This window comes from Callorhinus ursinus, unplaced genomic scaffold, assembly GCF_003265705.2.
Source record: "Callorhinus ursinus isolate GAN/ISIS: 27379988/994484 unplaced genomic scaffold, GSC_fseal_2.0 scaffold32, whole genome shotgun sequence".
Taxonomy (NCBI): domain Eukaryota; kingdom Metazoa; phylum Chordata; class Mammalia; order Carnivora; family Otariidae; genus Callorhinus; species Callorhinus ursinus.
Window position 1 is genome coordinate 3,367,076 of NW_027397094.1, and position 17,661 is coordinate 3,384,736.

Here is a 17,661-nt window from a genome sequence, read left to right on the forward strand (position 1 = left end):
CAGAATGATGCGGGAGAGCGAGGAGTCCCAGAACGAATCCCTCGGACGACGGAGAGTAAGGCCATAGAAGTTTATTGAGTGAGGGTAGAGAAAAAGCTCTCAGGAGTGAGGGGGGGGGTCCTGGCCGGGTTGCCAACGAGGGCCTTTAGGGTTGGTCTTTTTTAGAAAGCTAACCAGGGAACTTAAATCCTTTTAACATTTTTACTGATACCACCGCAGAGCAGGGACTAGAGAGAACCCCTTCAGTGGCTTACTTCCTTTTTAGGGGCTGGTTATTCTTTGTTGGTCACAGGTGATTATCATAAAAGACACCCCCCCCACACACACGCCTAGGGCTGGGTGGTCCTAGGGCAGGGTGGTCCGGTTTATTCCCTCATCTCTGGTTTTCCCACACTTCACATTTTTGGGATTTCTGTGAGCCTGGTCACTTAGCCCCTTACCTCTCTCCCTGTCTAGCCCCACCTGTCCCTTACTTACAAGGTCCTATATTAAGTTGCTTTGTGGGGAGAGAGTTTAATAGACAAAAATGAATTAAAACAGTGTTTATTGTTTATTCTGGATGGAAACAGTGCAGTCCTAATTACTGCCTTGCAAAGCCTCTAAACGCATCAGTTTGGTCTCACAGGAGTAATGCACAATGCTAGCAGTACCAATGAAAAGAAACAGTATTGCATTCTTAGCTTCTACTTTTCTGGTTAGTGTTTACAGAGAAACTTAAGTTCATTAAATGTTCCTAATGGGAAAATACGTTACATGGATACAAAGCCAAACTTCAGTTGGTATTGAGAATATTACTTTCTGATTATCTCCCCGTCACTGTTGTGGTAAAATTGTCAATGTCCTCATTTTCGTGGCTACAGGACTTAGCTAAAAACAAGTATATATTATAGTAATCTGAGTGTCAGTTTCTGAAGCCAGTAAATAGTTATAGGCACTTAATTCTTTAATTCGGTTATTCACCTTTCAGCAAACATACACAAAATGTATGTTTTAGATACAAGCAGTTAAAATCATGCAAAGGCTAATTAAATCAACGTCAAAGCTCAATTACAAAACTATTAAAATGAACCTCAAAATATTCAGTCTCTCTTGCTGCCTCGCTACTGAAAATAGTGTGTATAAATATAACTACAATTCTTGCAGAGCAGAAAGCTGAGAAAGAAGCTGTGGTTTTTCTCATTCTAACATACTTATTAATTCATTTTTCAAAAGCATGTAAATATATTCCTGCAAATTCCATCTAATGAACATACCAAAACATATTTATTTCTTCCATGCTTGTTTTTTAAATCAGAGCCTATTTTTTTAACTGAAAAACTATCCATAAACCCCTTAATAAGATCAGATTAAGTTCTTATCTTGTATACTAAGTTCTTATCTGAGATGATCCTTTTGTTCTTAAATACTACATTATCTAAAGAATCAGTCTTTTATCTGGCATTTAAGCGAGGGAAGAGGGACGCAAGAGGAAATTAACACTAGTGTAAATACCATAAATCCCCAGTCATTCCAAATAGCCCTTAGACTTAGGAAATGATTTCATCAGTATTTTCCTGGTATTAATATTTTTAAAAATCTGTTATCTTTAAGAGAGGTACTCTTAATTGTAACAGCAACATGGAATTGTTTGGTACTGTGATTTTGTTTAAGGGCTTGAAATATATGATCTCATTTCATTTATGGGGATAAAATAGAGCTATTCATTGTATTTAAGTGGATACTGGGTGGGAGGTGGTATTAGCGATTCTGGTCTAAGTCAACATTTATTGAACACTTGCTGTGTGGAAGTCACAGTGCTTCTAAAGAATTAGTTTGTCAGTCAAGCATATACAAAAATAGTATCAATGGAAAGACAGCATAAAAAGCTCTGTGTGTGTGCGTGCGCACGTGATTTCCTGAGGAACTAATCACTTTTTTGGCACCAGCTGAATAACAAAGCAGGCCTGGTATTCCAAACATTTTGCAAGTTCTCTGCACTAGAATCATTGGAGAATATATAAGCCATTTACCCTCATTATGATACATTTCAAAAAAAAATCAAATGCAGTAGACCGTGAAGAATATATAACACTAAGAAAAACAGTCAATGCCTCCAAGGTTTTAGAGTCTAGTGTATGTTTTCTAATCAGACTAAGCTCCTGTAATCCAAAGGATGACAGTAATTATTTCTTTGATGTATTTATCATTGATAATTAGAGATGTGCTTGGAGCTCAGAGCATTTCAGATGGAGGCAATGTCAAGAGCAGAGGCCAACGGGCAGTAATAACATTGCAGGTGAATGGGATCGAACCCCTGACTTTAAAGAACTCAACCAAAATGGGGACAGCCATGGTATGATTAATTTCAGCTTGTTTTGATGGGGTCCCACATTAAAGACGTGTGCATGCAGGTAGACTCTAGATAATGGTGTCATTATATATCCACACAATGTTTCCATTTATCTTAACTCCTCTAACTTCTCTCTCTCTTATTTTACATTGGGGTTTTTCCAGCTTCATCACTATCCGCAGTTTGGGCTGGAAATTTTTTTTTTTTTTTTTTTTTCTTCGGGAGCCTGTCCTGTTCATCACAGGATGTTTCTCAGCATCCCTGGCCTCTACTTACTAAATTTCCCTACCTACTCTCCCCCAAAAATGTCTCCAGATGAGCAAAGTCAACCATGGCCGAGGACCATGGCTTTAATTCCTTGGATCACCATCCAGAAAGTCTTTTTTGAGAACCCAGTGCAATGTAGGCAATAGGTTTGTCGTGTGCATAGAAGAAACAGATTGATCTTGAGGATACTAGGGGCTTCCTGGGAAAACTAACAGCCCAGAATTAATTATTGAAAGTAAAGAAAAAAAAATAATAATTCCAAAGTAAATTGGTCTAGAAAAACATGTTGTCAAGTTGAAGTTAATGGTATTTTGAAGGTCACTCACTCTTCTGAACACCTTTCACTTTGGTTAGATTGCCTAAGGGAACAGAGGGCTTATTCCCTGAGGTTCTGTTTTGATACCTCCTTTCTTTCCTGAGCTTTACTGTTAAGTAGTTCTCTTTTCTCTTTCTGCAAACTAAGGAGGTATCTCACATCCCCTCACCGGAGCGGTCCCTTCTGGAACTTCTTGGCTCACTGAAGTTCAAAGGTGCTACCCAAAGAAGAGGTTCTCTCCTACAAAACTGGAGGGAAAAAAATGTCAATTTGGGGGATGGAAATGAGGCACTGAGCCCCCAAGTGCATAGAAAGAGTATAATGTCTTTAACCAAAACACATGCCGAAAAAATCCGCCCCCCAGCTTGTAATGCCCTTCATTCCCCTGTGGGGCTCCTCCCAATCTTCGAGTGGTCTCACCTGGAAGGGGAGGGCAGGTGATGTTGCTCTTCTCACACCGTTCTCTCATTTCCACTTTCCTGTTTTCCCTCTGCCTTTTTCCGTTTCTGTTATGTGCTTCACATATCCTTAAATAAAGGATATAGTGTTGATGAAAATAAATTGTGCAAATACTCCTGAACAGATAAAAAGTGGATTTTCTTAAAGGAATTTAAATCAGAGTTGCTTCCAAGTTTCTGCCTTTGAAATCATCAAAACCCAAATTCAGTAGAAGATCAGGATATAGCCCTGAGTCCTTACACAAGTGTTGTGAAAGTATGTAACCCAAGGAAGCTTCTCGTGTCATGCACATGGCACGTCCATGGGTTGGAACATCTAAGTGAGCGACATTCTGGGGATTAAACCACCTGGATGTATTTGATTTATTTTGTGACTCCCCAGTATTTATTTTACAGACTTTGATTAGACCTATCAAAATTATTTTCCACATTTATTCAGGTATAATTGAGAAATGAAAATTGTTAGTGTACAATATGGTTGTTTGATATACGTATATATTGTGAAATGATTTACCACAGTCAAGGTAGTTCTCGAATCCGTCACCTTACACGGTTACCGTCCATTGACTCACCTGTGCGCGCATGTGTGCATGTGCATGTGTGTGTGTGCGTGTGGTGAGAACATTTAAGATTTACTCTCAGCAGATACAGGAGGCAGTATGAGAAACTACAGTCACCGTGGTGTCTACTAGAGCCTCAGAACGCGGTCATCTTGTCACTGAACATTCGTCCGTTTGATCAACACCCACCCGCCATGTCCCCCGCTACTCTACTCTCGTTTCCATGAGTTTTACTTGTCCCCGTTCCATGTGTAGGTGAGATCGTACCGTATTTGCCTGTTTGGCTTAATTTGGCAAAATGCCCTGCTGCTTAATCCATGAGTCCCCCTCCTGCTTCATTTTCTACCTTAGGAACTGTATCCTTAAGATATTCTTTTATCTTGTGACCAGATCTGACGCCTGACCATTAGACAACGTTTCTTAAACTGGGAGCAGGTAAATTGCAGGCACATAAGGCAACACTGTGTTTCAAGCAGCACATTGTAAACTCATACAATTTATTATCCTAAGGGAATGACTGGACTGGTATCATCACCAGCAAAGGCAAAATTCTAAAATTTATTGATCAGCGAATGTATTTATGTGTTTGCTTGCTCAGTAAAAATGTGATAGAGAGCGGGCCATCAAATACATCTATGGTAACTGGGGAGTCCGGTCATAAACACTGCAGTAAAGTCATCCAGGAGAGGATTGAGGGCTGTGCGGGAATTCAAACACGGCGGTGGGGGGTGGGGAAGAAATGACCCGTGGGGCGTCAGTGAGGGTGTCTTGGGCATGGCTGGTACCTGCCAGGTACAAAGGCTCTTTGTGAGAAATTAAAGAAACGCGAGGTGTTTGTGACTGTAATCTTTAAAGTGTTGTTTGAAAGCAATCAAAAGTGTTGCCAGCAATATATCTCAAACTTCTTTTCATCCACGTTAGGGCACACAGATGTGGCCTCTTCCCAAGGAGCGAGAGGCAACAGCAAGCAGATGTCCATATGCTTACATCCTATTGTGCCATAATGGGTTCCAGTCTCAGCCCAACCATGTGCCAGAGAGAACACAGGCCAGCCCCTAACCCCGTTCTCATGTCAGTTTTCTGCATGAAGCTGAGTATAACAATAGTTGCGGTAATAGCTCCATCTCTTGGATTGTATTCTTCTGTACATCTTGGAACAATACCCACCACATACCACCCAGTAACCATTAGCTCCCAGTATGGAGTTTTAGCTAGACATAGGAAGACCATGATGTGAATCTGGCCTTACATTCTTCAACTTCTAAGGAGAAATAAGGAGCTATCAAAATAAGAAAATGTTTATGTTGGACAGTCATAAATAAAATGAAAAATATTTTAAATAGGTTCCTATAAATGTAAAAAAAAAGAATTATACTATGACCCACCCTTTGGTGCTGTGTTTTTTTTTTTCCTATTTCAACAAAATTGTGGGGGGCTTCTAGCTGGCTCATTGGGTAGAGCGTGTGATTCTAGATCTCAGGGTTGTGGGGGTCAAGTCCCATATTGGGTGTAGAGGTCATTTAACATAAAATCCTTAAGGGGTACTGGTGTGGCTCAGTTAAATGCCTGCCTTCGGCTCAGGTCATGATTCCGGGGTCCTGGGATCGAGTCCTGCAGCGGGCTCCCTGCTCAGTGGAGAGTCTGCTTTTCCCGCTGCCCCCTCGCTCCTGCCATGCTCTCTCCCTCCCAAATAAATAAATAAAACCTTTAAAATGAAATTTTAAAAAAATTAAATAAATAAAATTGTGATCACACAAAACTCCAGTATGAAATGCAGTAAGGCAGTAATGATTATGATAAAGTTATTGGGTATAAAAATAGCCCAAGATGAAACTTACATGGAACTCAACAGCAAATAAGTAAATGAGTAAATATATAATACCTATAATATTTTCTTTCCATTTCTTTTCCAGGCAGATGAGTTAGAAATCAGTTATGCAGTTCAGTAGCACAGATTTATGATCCAATTCCAGTATAATTTTATTAAACTACAGGGTTGTTAGGCAAATATTTTATATCAAGAGGAGAAACCAACCCATATCATATTGAAGATGTTAGGAGGCAAGAAGGGCAACCAATAAAAAACTGAGAGAAGTAGGTATGTTACATAGACATGTATTTTTTAGTATTATTATTAAAGTTTAAAATGCCCAAACCTAGCAAATAAAAATTACAAGAAAAGTTCAAACAGGAATTCAGTCCTGTGATTATCATCCCATCATCATGCTTGCTCTCCTCATATAATTTATGGCCTGGAAATACTATCACAATTTATTTTATGGTTTAAGGCACCAAGTGAAATATGGTTAAACTCTATCAGTCTCATAGCAAATATGGACTTAAGCACAATTGATATGAAAGCATGATATCTTACATGGTTATAATGATATTTGTGAGATGAGTATTTTATAAAAGGAAATCTTGAAAAACTTCAGTCGGGTTAAAGCAGGATGAATTATTTTACAGAAAATTTACACTCATTGAATATCATTAGTGTAAGTAGATATTTACCTAGATGTTGCTACGGATGTTAATTTTAGAGATTTTTAGTAACTACTGAACTGGTATTTTAAAATTATATTACTGCAGTCTCTCTGGGAATTTATAAAATGCATACATGTAAGATGTTTATTAGCATGTAAGAGTCACTTTAAATTACAACACTGATTCTCACATTATTTTCCCCAATACTTGAGGAAATACTTTTTAAAAGATTTGCTAAAGCACAAATTGTTCCTGATGGCATCAGATGTTTGTGCCTGGGCCTTAATCTTCTGTCGTCATTATATAAAGTGTCAGGAGAAAAGCAGATAAATCTCGGAGCATAAATTTATTCCTTTACAGTGGATCAGCCTTCACTTTCTCAAGTATTGCCAGTAAGGACCATAGCTAATGTGGTCATTAATTACGAACATAAAAAAAAAAAAAAGTTTAAAGGTGATATTGTAGTTTGGGATTCCTTTTGTTAAAACATATGAAATTGAGAGCTGTTAAGTCCTTTGATTCCAGAAATAAAAATGGTCCGCTAGTAAGATGAAAGTGGTGTTCATTTTGGCGGAACTAGGCTGGTGGCCAACCAGGGTGCAGCTCAGAGCCCCCCGACCCTGCGCTGCAGGCTAACTCTGCCATCAGCCTTGCTTCCCTCCTGGCACCTTCTCTGTTGACCTCGCACACCCTCCTCTCGATTCCGACTCCTCCAGGTCAGGGATGGCGAGAATGAGACAAAGAAGAGGGAAACTAAATGGGTAACAGCCGGGTAGGGTTAAAACCTCGGGGATGATAACTCTCTTGAGTCTCTGACCTTTTTCAGGCAAGCAGAAAGCAACCTGTTTCTCAGTTCTCTCTAAGCCAGTGCAGGTTACTCCTTCATGCTTTCAGTCAACACAGATATACTGCACACCCACGATGTGCCTGCCATGCTAGTGGATCGGTGTTAGTTGTAGTTGGGATATGACAAAGCAAGAACTTGAGGGTATCCCTGATAAGTAATTTGTAGCTCAATTGCCCTATATTTGATCCTAACTAAAATATATGAGAAAAGTTCACGTTGGTAAGACATCAGAATACTTTTATCATTTCAATCTACTTGTTGCAAAATGATTACCCACTTAGTGCACATTTTTTTCTGGGTTGTGAGTTACTTTCAAACATTTTTCTTAAGATTTTATTTATTTGAGAGAGAGAGAGAGAGAGAGAGAGAGAGAGCAGGAGAGGGGAGGAGAGGGAGAAGCAGACTCCCTGCTGATCATGGAGCCCAACACGGGGCTCGATCCGAGGACCCTGGGATCGTGACCTGAGCTGAAGGCAGATGCTTAACCGACCGAGCCACCCAGGCGCCCTGAGTTATTTTTATATATCAGGTTCTTTGTAAGGGGTCATTCGTGGACTAGTGACAGGTGCTACATTTCTCATTAAAGGAATGATGATTGAGGGGGTGAGATTCTAACATTTGATGATGAAATGTGTTCTTTATGGTATATTTAGTATGGTAGACATCACACACCAGTGTTGACGAGTCACAGGATGGTGATCTCTCCAGCTACATCTTTTCTGTGGGTGAACGACAGCCTGTAACATATGATTAAACTTGGTTTCTCATTGTGGAAATAAGCCCCTCACCCAACTACTGTTTACTTTTCACCCTAAAATTTAAAAAACATTGTACGTCTTTAAACTGAAAGAATATCGTTGCTAGTTTTATATTTAAGGAAAAACATACTGTTTTTAGTTGATGCAGTTTGTCTTATTTCATAAGGTGTTCATAGGTTGGTGTCACTTTGGTGTAGTGGGTGTTGTGTGTGAAGTGTTTGTGAGCATGAACAGTTGAATTGTTTCATTAAAATTAGCAGAACACAATACTTTAGTGCCTATTAAATCAAGTAAAATGAATTACCAAGACATCGTAATTAAAAGAAATAACAGCAACTTTACATTATTATGCCAGAAACATCATTATCCGTGTCCTCTGTGGACCTCGGGTGATTAGACTTGCCATTCAGGAATGACTTTCTGATTTAAGCTATTTCCATTGTTTCAGAGAAAAAAAAGAGAGTATAATAAGTATTTACTCCAGTGCAATTTTTCTGGTGAATAGCCACCAATTAAAAATATATTATTTCTTACCCTCCAGGCAATACGGCTAAAGTGTATATTGAGATTCAGGATGAAAATGATCATCCCCCAGTGTTTCAGAAAAAATTCTACATTGGAGGTGTATCTGAAGATGCAAGGATGTTTACTTCTGTGCTCAGAGTTAAGGTATGAGAAAATTTATTAAGATACGGAGCTAACGTTAAAACAAAGAGCTCAGACTTTGCAGATAAAGTGTAACCATGTAGTTTGTATTGACTGAGTACTTATTCATGGTGTTTAAACAAAAGTCTGAAACTCAGAGATACATGGGTTTAATTAGCCAAACTGCAGATTAGTTATGAGGCGGATACTGTGCAACTTTTATGTTTTATTTTTACTACGAAAAGAGGAAAAATTACTTATGATAATTTACACTAAATAAGATATTAAATCATTAAAATATATGGCTCCCAGTAAATTTGTATGCTTCTTATAGGTTTAATTCAGAAAAACTCCAAAGATTTGTAAAGTGGAGTTTCTAGTGGCAAATATAAAATTACTGTGTTCTAATTGAAGAAATAATGTACTAAATTATTTTTTCTGCAATATTTTTTAAAATTCAAAATCTGAAGCATGTAAAACATAACACTGCTAATTTTAGCACTTTACTAAAAGTTAAAAAAAAAAACTCAGGTATGTCAGAAAAAAAATCACAATCCTACTTAGATTTTTTTTTTTTTAAAGATTTTATTTATTTGTCAGGGAGTGAGAGAGCACGAGAGTGGGGAGAGGGGCAGAGGGAGAAGCAGACTCTGCACTGAGCAAGGAGCCTGATGTGGGACTCGATCCGAGGACCCTGGGATCATGACCTGAGCTGAAGGCAGATGCTTAACCAGCTGAGCCACCCAGGCGTCCCAGCATTTTATATTCTTAATTACAGTTATTTTTCTGAAGGTATTTTTAAGAGTATTTTTTAAGTAGCATTAATATACACACATAAAACCTAAATTTCCCTGGGCAAATCCAACTGTTGGTTGCCTCTAGTTTCACTCATGATCAGTTAGTTGCCTTTCTCTTGTTACCAGGAGAACTGCGATTAGAACTCTTCTTACATATAGCTTTATCATCTTATGTGCACGAAATACGAAAGAGGAAAATCAAGCAAATGAACATGTATAGTGTGTTTGCAAAACAGCTCCTTCATAGTGCTAAAAACTGACTCCTGATCTGAGTCACCCCTTAGAACCAAAAGTGGTCCACAAATGTGTCAGTCACAGTATATCTAAATCATATTATGACGAGCAAGTAAGAAGCAGCTCCAAAGGAGTTGATTTTTATCCCTATTTTACTTCGTCCCATGAAGTGTGGATTGATTGAGGTCATCCATCTAGTCAGCAAATTTTTTTGAGTCCTCACAGTGCGTACTGTTCTTGAGGTTGAACATAGAGCAGTTCAAAAAAACAAACAAAAACAGAGTTGTCACTCCAGTACTACAAGCTAGCGAAAGAAACAAGTCACTGATGAATAAAACTGGTAGCTATTTAATACAGAGTCCTGTGGTCTAGAGCAAGACCTGTGGACTCCTAGGTCAGGGGCGTGCTGCTCATTCCACTGCTAAGTCCCCAAGGCTAGAGGGAGCTTGGAGGTAAGCGAGGCTGGAAGGCTGTTTGGAGATGAGACTGGAAATGTAGCCCAAAACTAGGATATGGGGTTTACCCTCAATGTGTTAGGAAAGAAGTCTTTCTTTGAAGGGTTTTGTTCAGAGCCATGACATAACCCAGTATAAGAGGATCATTCTGGATGTTGTGCAGGGTTAGCGTGGGGGTGGTGAACAGTGTTTTCAGGCAAGAGGACCCACAGAGCCCCGTGTACTACTTTCCCAGAGAGAGACGTGGCAGTGGGCTGGACCTCGGCGGTCGACCAAGGAGAGGGTCAGGAGGGAGTCAAAGACAGTCGAGAGGATTTGCTGACAGATTATGTGCGGGGCATGAGAGAAAATCAAGAATGAGCCTGAGGTCTTCTTCCCCATCCCTCTCCCAGGTACTGCCGTAGCAGAAATCGTGAGTTCCTTCTTGGAGAGTTTTAATATGGCAGGGCCGTCACAGGTGCTGATCTAAATTCAGGGACGAAGTCGTGAGCCAGGATGAAATCACCTAGACTATGCGTGTAGACAGAGGGCTCCCCAGACCGGGCCCTGGCACTCACCGCTTGGACTTCAGGGAGAGAGCCCTTCTGAGGACACCGAGAATTCGCCGCCACGAGGGCACGGGAATGTCAGGAGAGCGCGGTCTGCACCCCGTGAAGAGCAGAAGGGTAGGGGAGGGGCGGTCAAAAGTCAGATGTTGCACATTAGATTGCCCGGGGGATCTTCCCCTCACCGTTTACGATAATGAGCGCATTTGTAGTGGAAAGAAAGAAAAATAAGCCAAACTTGAAAATATCCCATTAATAAAGTGGATTTTTCAAGAGGCCTATAGATGCCTGTAGTGAGATACCTGTGAGTGACATAATCTGATGATGGCATGTACTTCAGAGGAAGTGGGAGAAGGTGGCAAAGGAGGTGGAATGACATTCTAGAAGCCTTCATTCAGACAGAGAGACACCTGCCATCTGTCTGCCCCCAGGCCCTGTGCCAGGTAAAGTATGGGGGCCGCTGTCTGGGACAGCCGCCGAAAGCCGTGTCTCCTGGGGGCAGGGCGACAGCATGGGGGCGAGGAATCCGAAAGCAAAGTTAACAGTCCGAGAGAAGGCTGGGTATTAGGGGATATTGGTAATGATGGACCATGAACGCCAGGGGAGCCCTGGGAAAGTCTGGTGGCAGAGGTGACGTGGGAATCTGGGTCATCCTCGTGTGTAGAGGGCTGTGGGGGCAGGAGGATCTGGGTGGTGACAGGTGCTGTGGAATGAACACGTGGACTTCCTGGGATGAGGTAGAGAGGCTGAGACTGGTCGTTTCTCCAAGAGGACTGAGAACCCTGAGGGTCACCCCACCCTTCGATTTATCGGGGGGGGGGACTCATGCCAGGGAGAGGGGTTCTTTCCAGGAAGCGAGCGTTATGCAGTGTGACATTCCACATGAGGGAAAGAAGGAATGAAGCGAGGAGGAGGGGAGGGGAGAGGACTTCAACGTGTATCGATGCAAGTCTGTGCTGTAGTAATCAATTCTGTTAGGAAAGCACCAATTGCCGCGTGGATTCAAAGGAAGGAGACATTTCATTTGGTGAAAGAACATGAACACTCCCAGAGGGATGAAGAATTTGAGTGGCACTGAAGGGGGGTTAGATTTTTCTCCCAGGGAAGCTTAAATGAGGCAGAGCCGGAGCATCTCAGCAGAGGAAACAGGGAGCCAGAAGCCAGAAGGAAGAAGCGCAGAGTGTGTCTGTGGAGCAGTGATCGGAAGCAGGGAGCTCGGGAGGTGATGGGAGTAATAACTCTTAACTGGTGGACACTTGGAGGAGCTGCCTTTAGCCTTGACGCCTGGAATCTAAATTTAAATTTAAATCTAAATCTAATTTTTTAAATCACGATTTAAAAAATTGTGTAATGTATAGGAAGGGGAAGAGGAAACATAGAATTGACTAAGAAAGGTGAGACTTTAAAATATAGGTGGGGGCACCTGGGTGGCTCAGTCGGTTAAGCGTCTGCCTTCGGCTCAGGTCATGGTCCCAGGGTCCTGGGATCGAGTCCCGCATCGGGCTCCCTGCTCAGCGGGAAGCCTGCTTCTCCCTCTCCCGCTCCCCCTGCTTGTGTTCCCTCTCTCGCTGTCTCTTTCTGCCAAATAAATAAAATCTTTAAAACAAAATAAAATATAGGTGAATAAGACTATACTCAACTAGCTTAAAATATGGAGAGTGGATTGAGGGCGGTCCTAAAACTATGTGAAGGTAAAGGCAACACAATGAGAGTATTATTAAAATGAATTCTGCAATATAAGTGATAATAAAAAAGTTGTGTATATATGTTCTGAAGCAGCATATCTAATATGCTTAGAGACTGGTTCCAAGTTCCTTTTTTTAGAAAATATATATTGCATTCCTAGCATGTGCTGAAAATAAGGAGGCGGACAAAAAAGACTCTCCCTCTGCCCTTACAGAGTTAACATTCTAATAACTAGACAAAAGAGTAAATAAGTCAGTCTTTCACTTATACAGACATGTAGAGATTTGGTTTCTGGCTCAAAAATTTGAATGTTCATGTCACATTCAAGTACTTCTTAGGTTGTGTCAAAAGGACACAGAACAAAAGTATTAATTTGGGAAAATCTACAACATTTATTATGGTTTCATGTTGATGTCTCTGTCACCACTGGTCCACCAGACTGATTTCCATCGGTCACAAGCAGTTATTTTATTGCAGGGAAAGGGGGAAGAAAATCAATAGTAATTTCTCTCTCCAGTCTTTGATACAAGAATTAACATCAGTTAAAAGGATCACCTTTAGTATACACCCAAAAGAATTTGAAGGCAGGAATGCAATCAGACACATGATTGTTGGTAGCAGCATCATTCACAATAGCTAAAAGGTGGCAACAACCTGTTTATCCATTAGCAGGTGCCTGGATGAACCTGATACGGTGCATACCTGCAATAGAATAGTACTCAGGCTTACAGAAGAAGGAAATGTTGACCTGCGCTATATCACACATAAGCTTTGAAGACAATATGCTCAGTGAAATAAGCCAGACACAAAATGGCAAATGTATAATTCCCCTCGTATGAGGTTCCAAGACAGCAAAGAGAAGGGTGGTCTGCCAGGGCCAGTGGGGCAGGGGACGGGGAGTTCATGTGTAAGGTTGCAGAGCTCCAATTTGGGAAGGCAAAAGCATGCCAGATGGGAATGGCGGTGATGGTCACATGAGAATGTGAATGTACTTAAGACAACTGAGGTGTACACTGAAAAATGGTTCAAATGGTAAATTTTATGTGATGGCTCTTTTAGCTCAGTAAAGGAAAAATCCCAAAGGGAAAAGGGCATCTCCAATGTTGGCAGAATATGAAAACTGTTCCTCTCAAAACTATTATTCCTTAGTGGTACCCATCCCTCTTAGCTTGATGTGAATATGAATCTTACATTCAGCTTCAGAAGTAAAGACTTGTTTTCATCTGTTTATTTTTATTGATTATATAACTGTGGATTTTAACATTTTGTTCTCCAACACATCATCATTGCTCTCAATATTGGCTGCAACTATCTGGCCGTGATGCTCTCAGCCTGTAGGGAGTATGTACGTGTCAGAATCTACAGCACCTTGTATGTTTAAAAAGCCACCAGCAGCTCCTGGGTGGCTCAGTCCGTTAAGCATCTGCCTTCGGCACAGGTCATGATCTCGGGGTCCTGGGATCGAGGCCCAGGTTGGGCTCCCTGCTCGGCGGGGAGTCTGCTTCTCCCTCTGCCTCTGCCCCTGCTTGTGTGCGCACTCGCTCTCTCGCGCTCTCTCTCTCTCTCTCTCACACACACACACAAATAAGTAAAATCTTAAAAAAAAAGAAAAGCCCCCAGGAAATTCATGTGCCCCTAACTTTGGGTCAAGACCATTAGTTGAGTATCACTTACTGAAATGTCCTCTGCTAATGAAAAATGACTGATAAATTTGGTTACATCAGAATAACAGACCGCTGTAACAGAGATGCTGTCAATGATGAAAAGAAAAGCAGTAAGCTAAAAGCAAATATTTTGCAACATACATTTTTTAAAAGTCAAAGAAGCAGTGTCCAGAATGCAGGAAAAAAAACTGTTCAAAAACAACCATGTAACCAATGAAAGCAAAGTTGGAAAAATTCATGAGTATTTGAAATATTACTCACAATTTTCTGTGTGAGCTAAGTAAGATTAAGCTGGACTTTTGAACATTAACTTTTTTGGTCCTTTTTGTCCTTTGGAAAATATTAATGAATACACCTTACTGATAACAATAGCTGCCATTTGTGTGTCTTTATTATTTTTCTAAGAACTGTGGAAAAACTCATATTTTAGCCTATGGAATAAGCAAACAAATAAATAAAACACCTACCTCTACAGTGGGTGTAGATTATTCTTTATTGTATTGTTGGGGAAAATGGCAGTTAGGAAGGTTAAGTAAATTTCCAAGCATCTCAGCCCATAACCAGTGAAGTGAGAATTCAGTTTGGTTTACTTTTTTAAAGGACTTTTCTGTTAACTTCCAGATCCTCTGCTTCCCATGGGAAGTGAGGAGTAGGATTGTGGCAGAAATGGAATGTTGGCAGAAATAACAGAACATATTAAGTTTCTATGAAAAATTAGGAAGCAATTAACAAGGCAACTAATTGCTTCTCAAATTGAGGTGGCCTCTGTGAATCATGATTCCCTCTATTAAAGCAACAAATCAGGTCGGGTTTTAGAAGCACCGCTCAATTTAGTAACTAATTTTTCCAGCTTAATGCGTGTCTTTTTAACTGCAACCAAGAGCCTGACTGCAAATATAGGGAGAGACCAAGTATGATCAAGAAATCTCTGAGTTATGAGGATATTTTCCAGAAGTTAGTGTAATAAGTCCCTCTCTCTACAGATTGCAGATGAGAAAAACTCAGTGTCAGAAAAATTGAATTAAAATGTTGACTTGATGTCTACTGAATGTCAAAAAGACTATGAATATTGCATCTTTGAGTTATTAGAGAAGCCAGGTTTAAGAAAGTTATGAACTAAAAATACGGTTTTGAAAAAGCGTCATCAAAGGAACAGTTCTCACTGTCAAATCCTTAATTCTTTGTTACATTTTCTCAATAAACGTTGAGACATGGCAAGAGGATTTAGCAGAATGATGCTGTTGAGAGAAGAAAGCGAAGGGCACTGTAGAGGATGCAGACGTCCTCAGGGGCAAAGCGTGGAGAAATCCGCAAGGTGAACTGTGAAGGGGGCAGTAGTTTTTGCTTGGAGTCAGGTTGGTGCTTCCGAGGGCTCCTGAGCCCCAGCCCTGTGCCTGCTCACGCGGGTCTGGTGGAAAACAATTCCAGCACGTTAGTGAGGGTTTAGCGTGTTTCCCCAGCGTGGCGTCTCGGACTCGCCCCGTGCCTGGCTCAAGTCCAGGAGGATACTAATAGTGATGCTGGGTACTCTAAATGCTTCTCAGGAACTAACTCATTCATATTCCTCAGGACCTCCGTGGGGTTCTGGTATTATTCTCGATTTACGGATGAGAACGCAGAGGCACAGAAATAGTATGTTACCTGCCCACAGCTAGTCAGGAGAGCCATCAGGACCACAGCCAGCTCCCCCCACAGGGACAGCTTTCTGCCGCCTCCCAGGTGCCAGAGCGCGGGGCTGGCTCAAATACCTTGGACTCAGTCCCAGAAATTAAATCTTGGTGGGGTGTTACACTTCAACTCTCCCGGCCGCTCTTGTCTTCTCTTATGCAAATATTGCTTTAGGACCTGGTGCCTTTTAAAGCCTTTAACCATTTCTGATAGTTCTGTGTTACTTAACCTTGGAAAAATAATGGCATGGAGGAAAAAAATGCCAAATGCCCTGAGAGAACTGTTATATTTGAGAGCTACATTTGAAGGTCAGTCGTGTGGATTACTTAATTCTGAAATCCAAAGCACCGTGTATGTCTCAGTTTTTGTGGTTTGTGTTACTGGAAGCCAGTGGATTATTTTAGGAGCGTTTTCTCCCTAGGCGCTCTATACAATAGACCTGTTAAACAAGTATCAGTCCGAATGAAGGTCTCAAAAAATACCGATTTTGATTCCCCTTTGCCAATTATGGGAAACACAGCTTTATACGAACACTGTTCAAGAGGCACAAGTCCATTGCCTTCTTGGCTATGACCCTATAACTGAATTACTATGTGTTTCATTTAGAACTTAGACACATTATATTTTAATTATGTATTTATGTGTGTGTCTTCTCTACTATAATTCAAATGTCATGCTTCCCCACAAATTTAATGACATTATAGACGTATTGTGCCTACCACCTCAAATTGGTGCTTGTTTAAAATTTTATTTGTTTTTACATATAGCCATGTCTTTTAGCCTCTTGAATCAGGACGTTCCATGAACTATGTGAACAAATTATGGATTTTCAGATAAGTAGAAATACTCTTTCAGTTAAACTTTCCAACAACACTCAAGAGTTACAGGATCTCTCATTTCCCTAGGAATTTCTCTTTCTTGCCAAAATGAAGACTTAGGTTTGATATCTCTTTGAATTTCAGGCATCCATCATACTTTTCCGTTTATTTAACTCCGACGGAGACACGAATTGTCGAGAAAATTGTTTTTTCCTAACAACTGGTATGCTTTTGTTACATGGTCTTGGATTGTGTTGTAGTGAATGGTGTTTTCCTTTCGGTTTGTCTGCTGGAGACTTAAAGCCAAATATTTGATTCATCTTTAGCAATTTTAGGAGATGAATGCAATGCACGTGTGGCATGCTAACTTTCTCTCTGGTTTCCTTGAGATGCTCTGCTTTTATTCTCTTGTCATCTTCCCTTTAATTGTTTTTATGTTATTAAACCTTACAGAGTTTCAGAAACAACCTCATACCTATTTTGGAAATCTGTGGGGTATATGCAAACAAATGATCACTAAGTACTCTAAGAGTCCATGCCTACATTTTTTTTCCCTTGTACAAGTTGAGATATGTAAAGTTTCTGATACATAGCATTTGTCCGTATTGGTATGAACAAGTATACAATTAGAGTTTCGTTGTTACTGGTATAAATGGACAAAACCACTGCTTTCCTTTGCTGCAAGTGGACTTTCCAGATAAAAGAATTTTGCGTATGTAAGTTTTATTCTTTCTCTTCTCCTTCTGTATACAAATCAGCCTTTCTATTATCACAGAAGGGAGATCTAAAATCTTCCATTCACATGGTAGTAACTTAATTTACACTTCTTGGCTTAATTAAGAACTGTCTTGATTTCTGTGGTTTAAAATAGAAAGGGGACTATTTTTTCCAAGCTATAAGTGTCTGAAAAATCAGGAAGGTTTTGGGTCCTTAAAACTAGATGAAAGGTGGCTCTCAGAACTGGCAATTTCCTTAAAAGTAGAGAGCTTGAGGAATTTTTATGGGTCTTAAGCCATTGGACATGATATATGACAAGAAAATACTTTATTCAATGAATGGCCAAATCATTTTGTCTTTCCTAAATTCATTGGTGGCTCATATATTTCAAAGTCTTATCACTCTCTACTGGG

General features: G+C 40.4%; 1 protein-coding gene across 1 annotated transcript in view; it reads left to right on the plus strand.

The window, feature by feature from the left end:
* Positions 1-17,661, plus strand: part of PCDH15 (protocadherin related 15) — a 1,645,434-nt gene that overhangs the window by 1,539,885 nt on the left and 87,888 nt on the right. Inside the window, exon 28 of the mRNA XM_073878941.1 lies at positions 8,561-8,688. Within this exon, the coding sequence (XP_073735042.1) occupies positions 8,561-8,688 (128 nt within the window). The remainder of the gene's footprint in view (positions 1-8,560; positions 8,689-17,661) is intronic.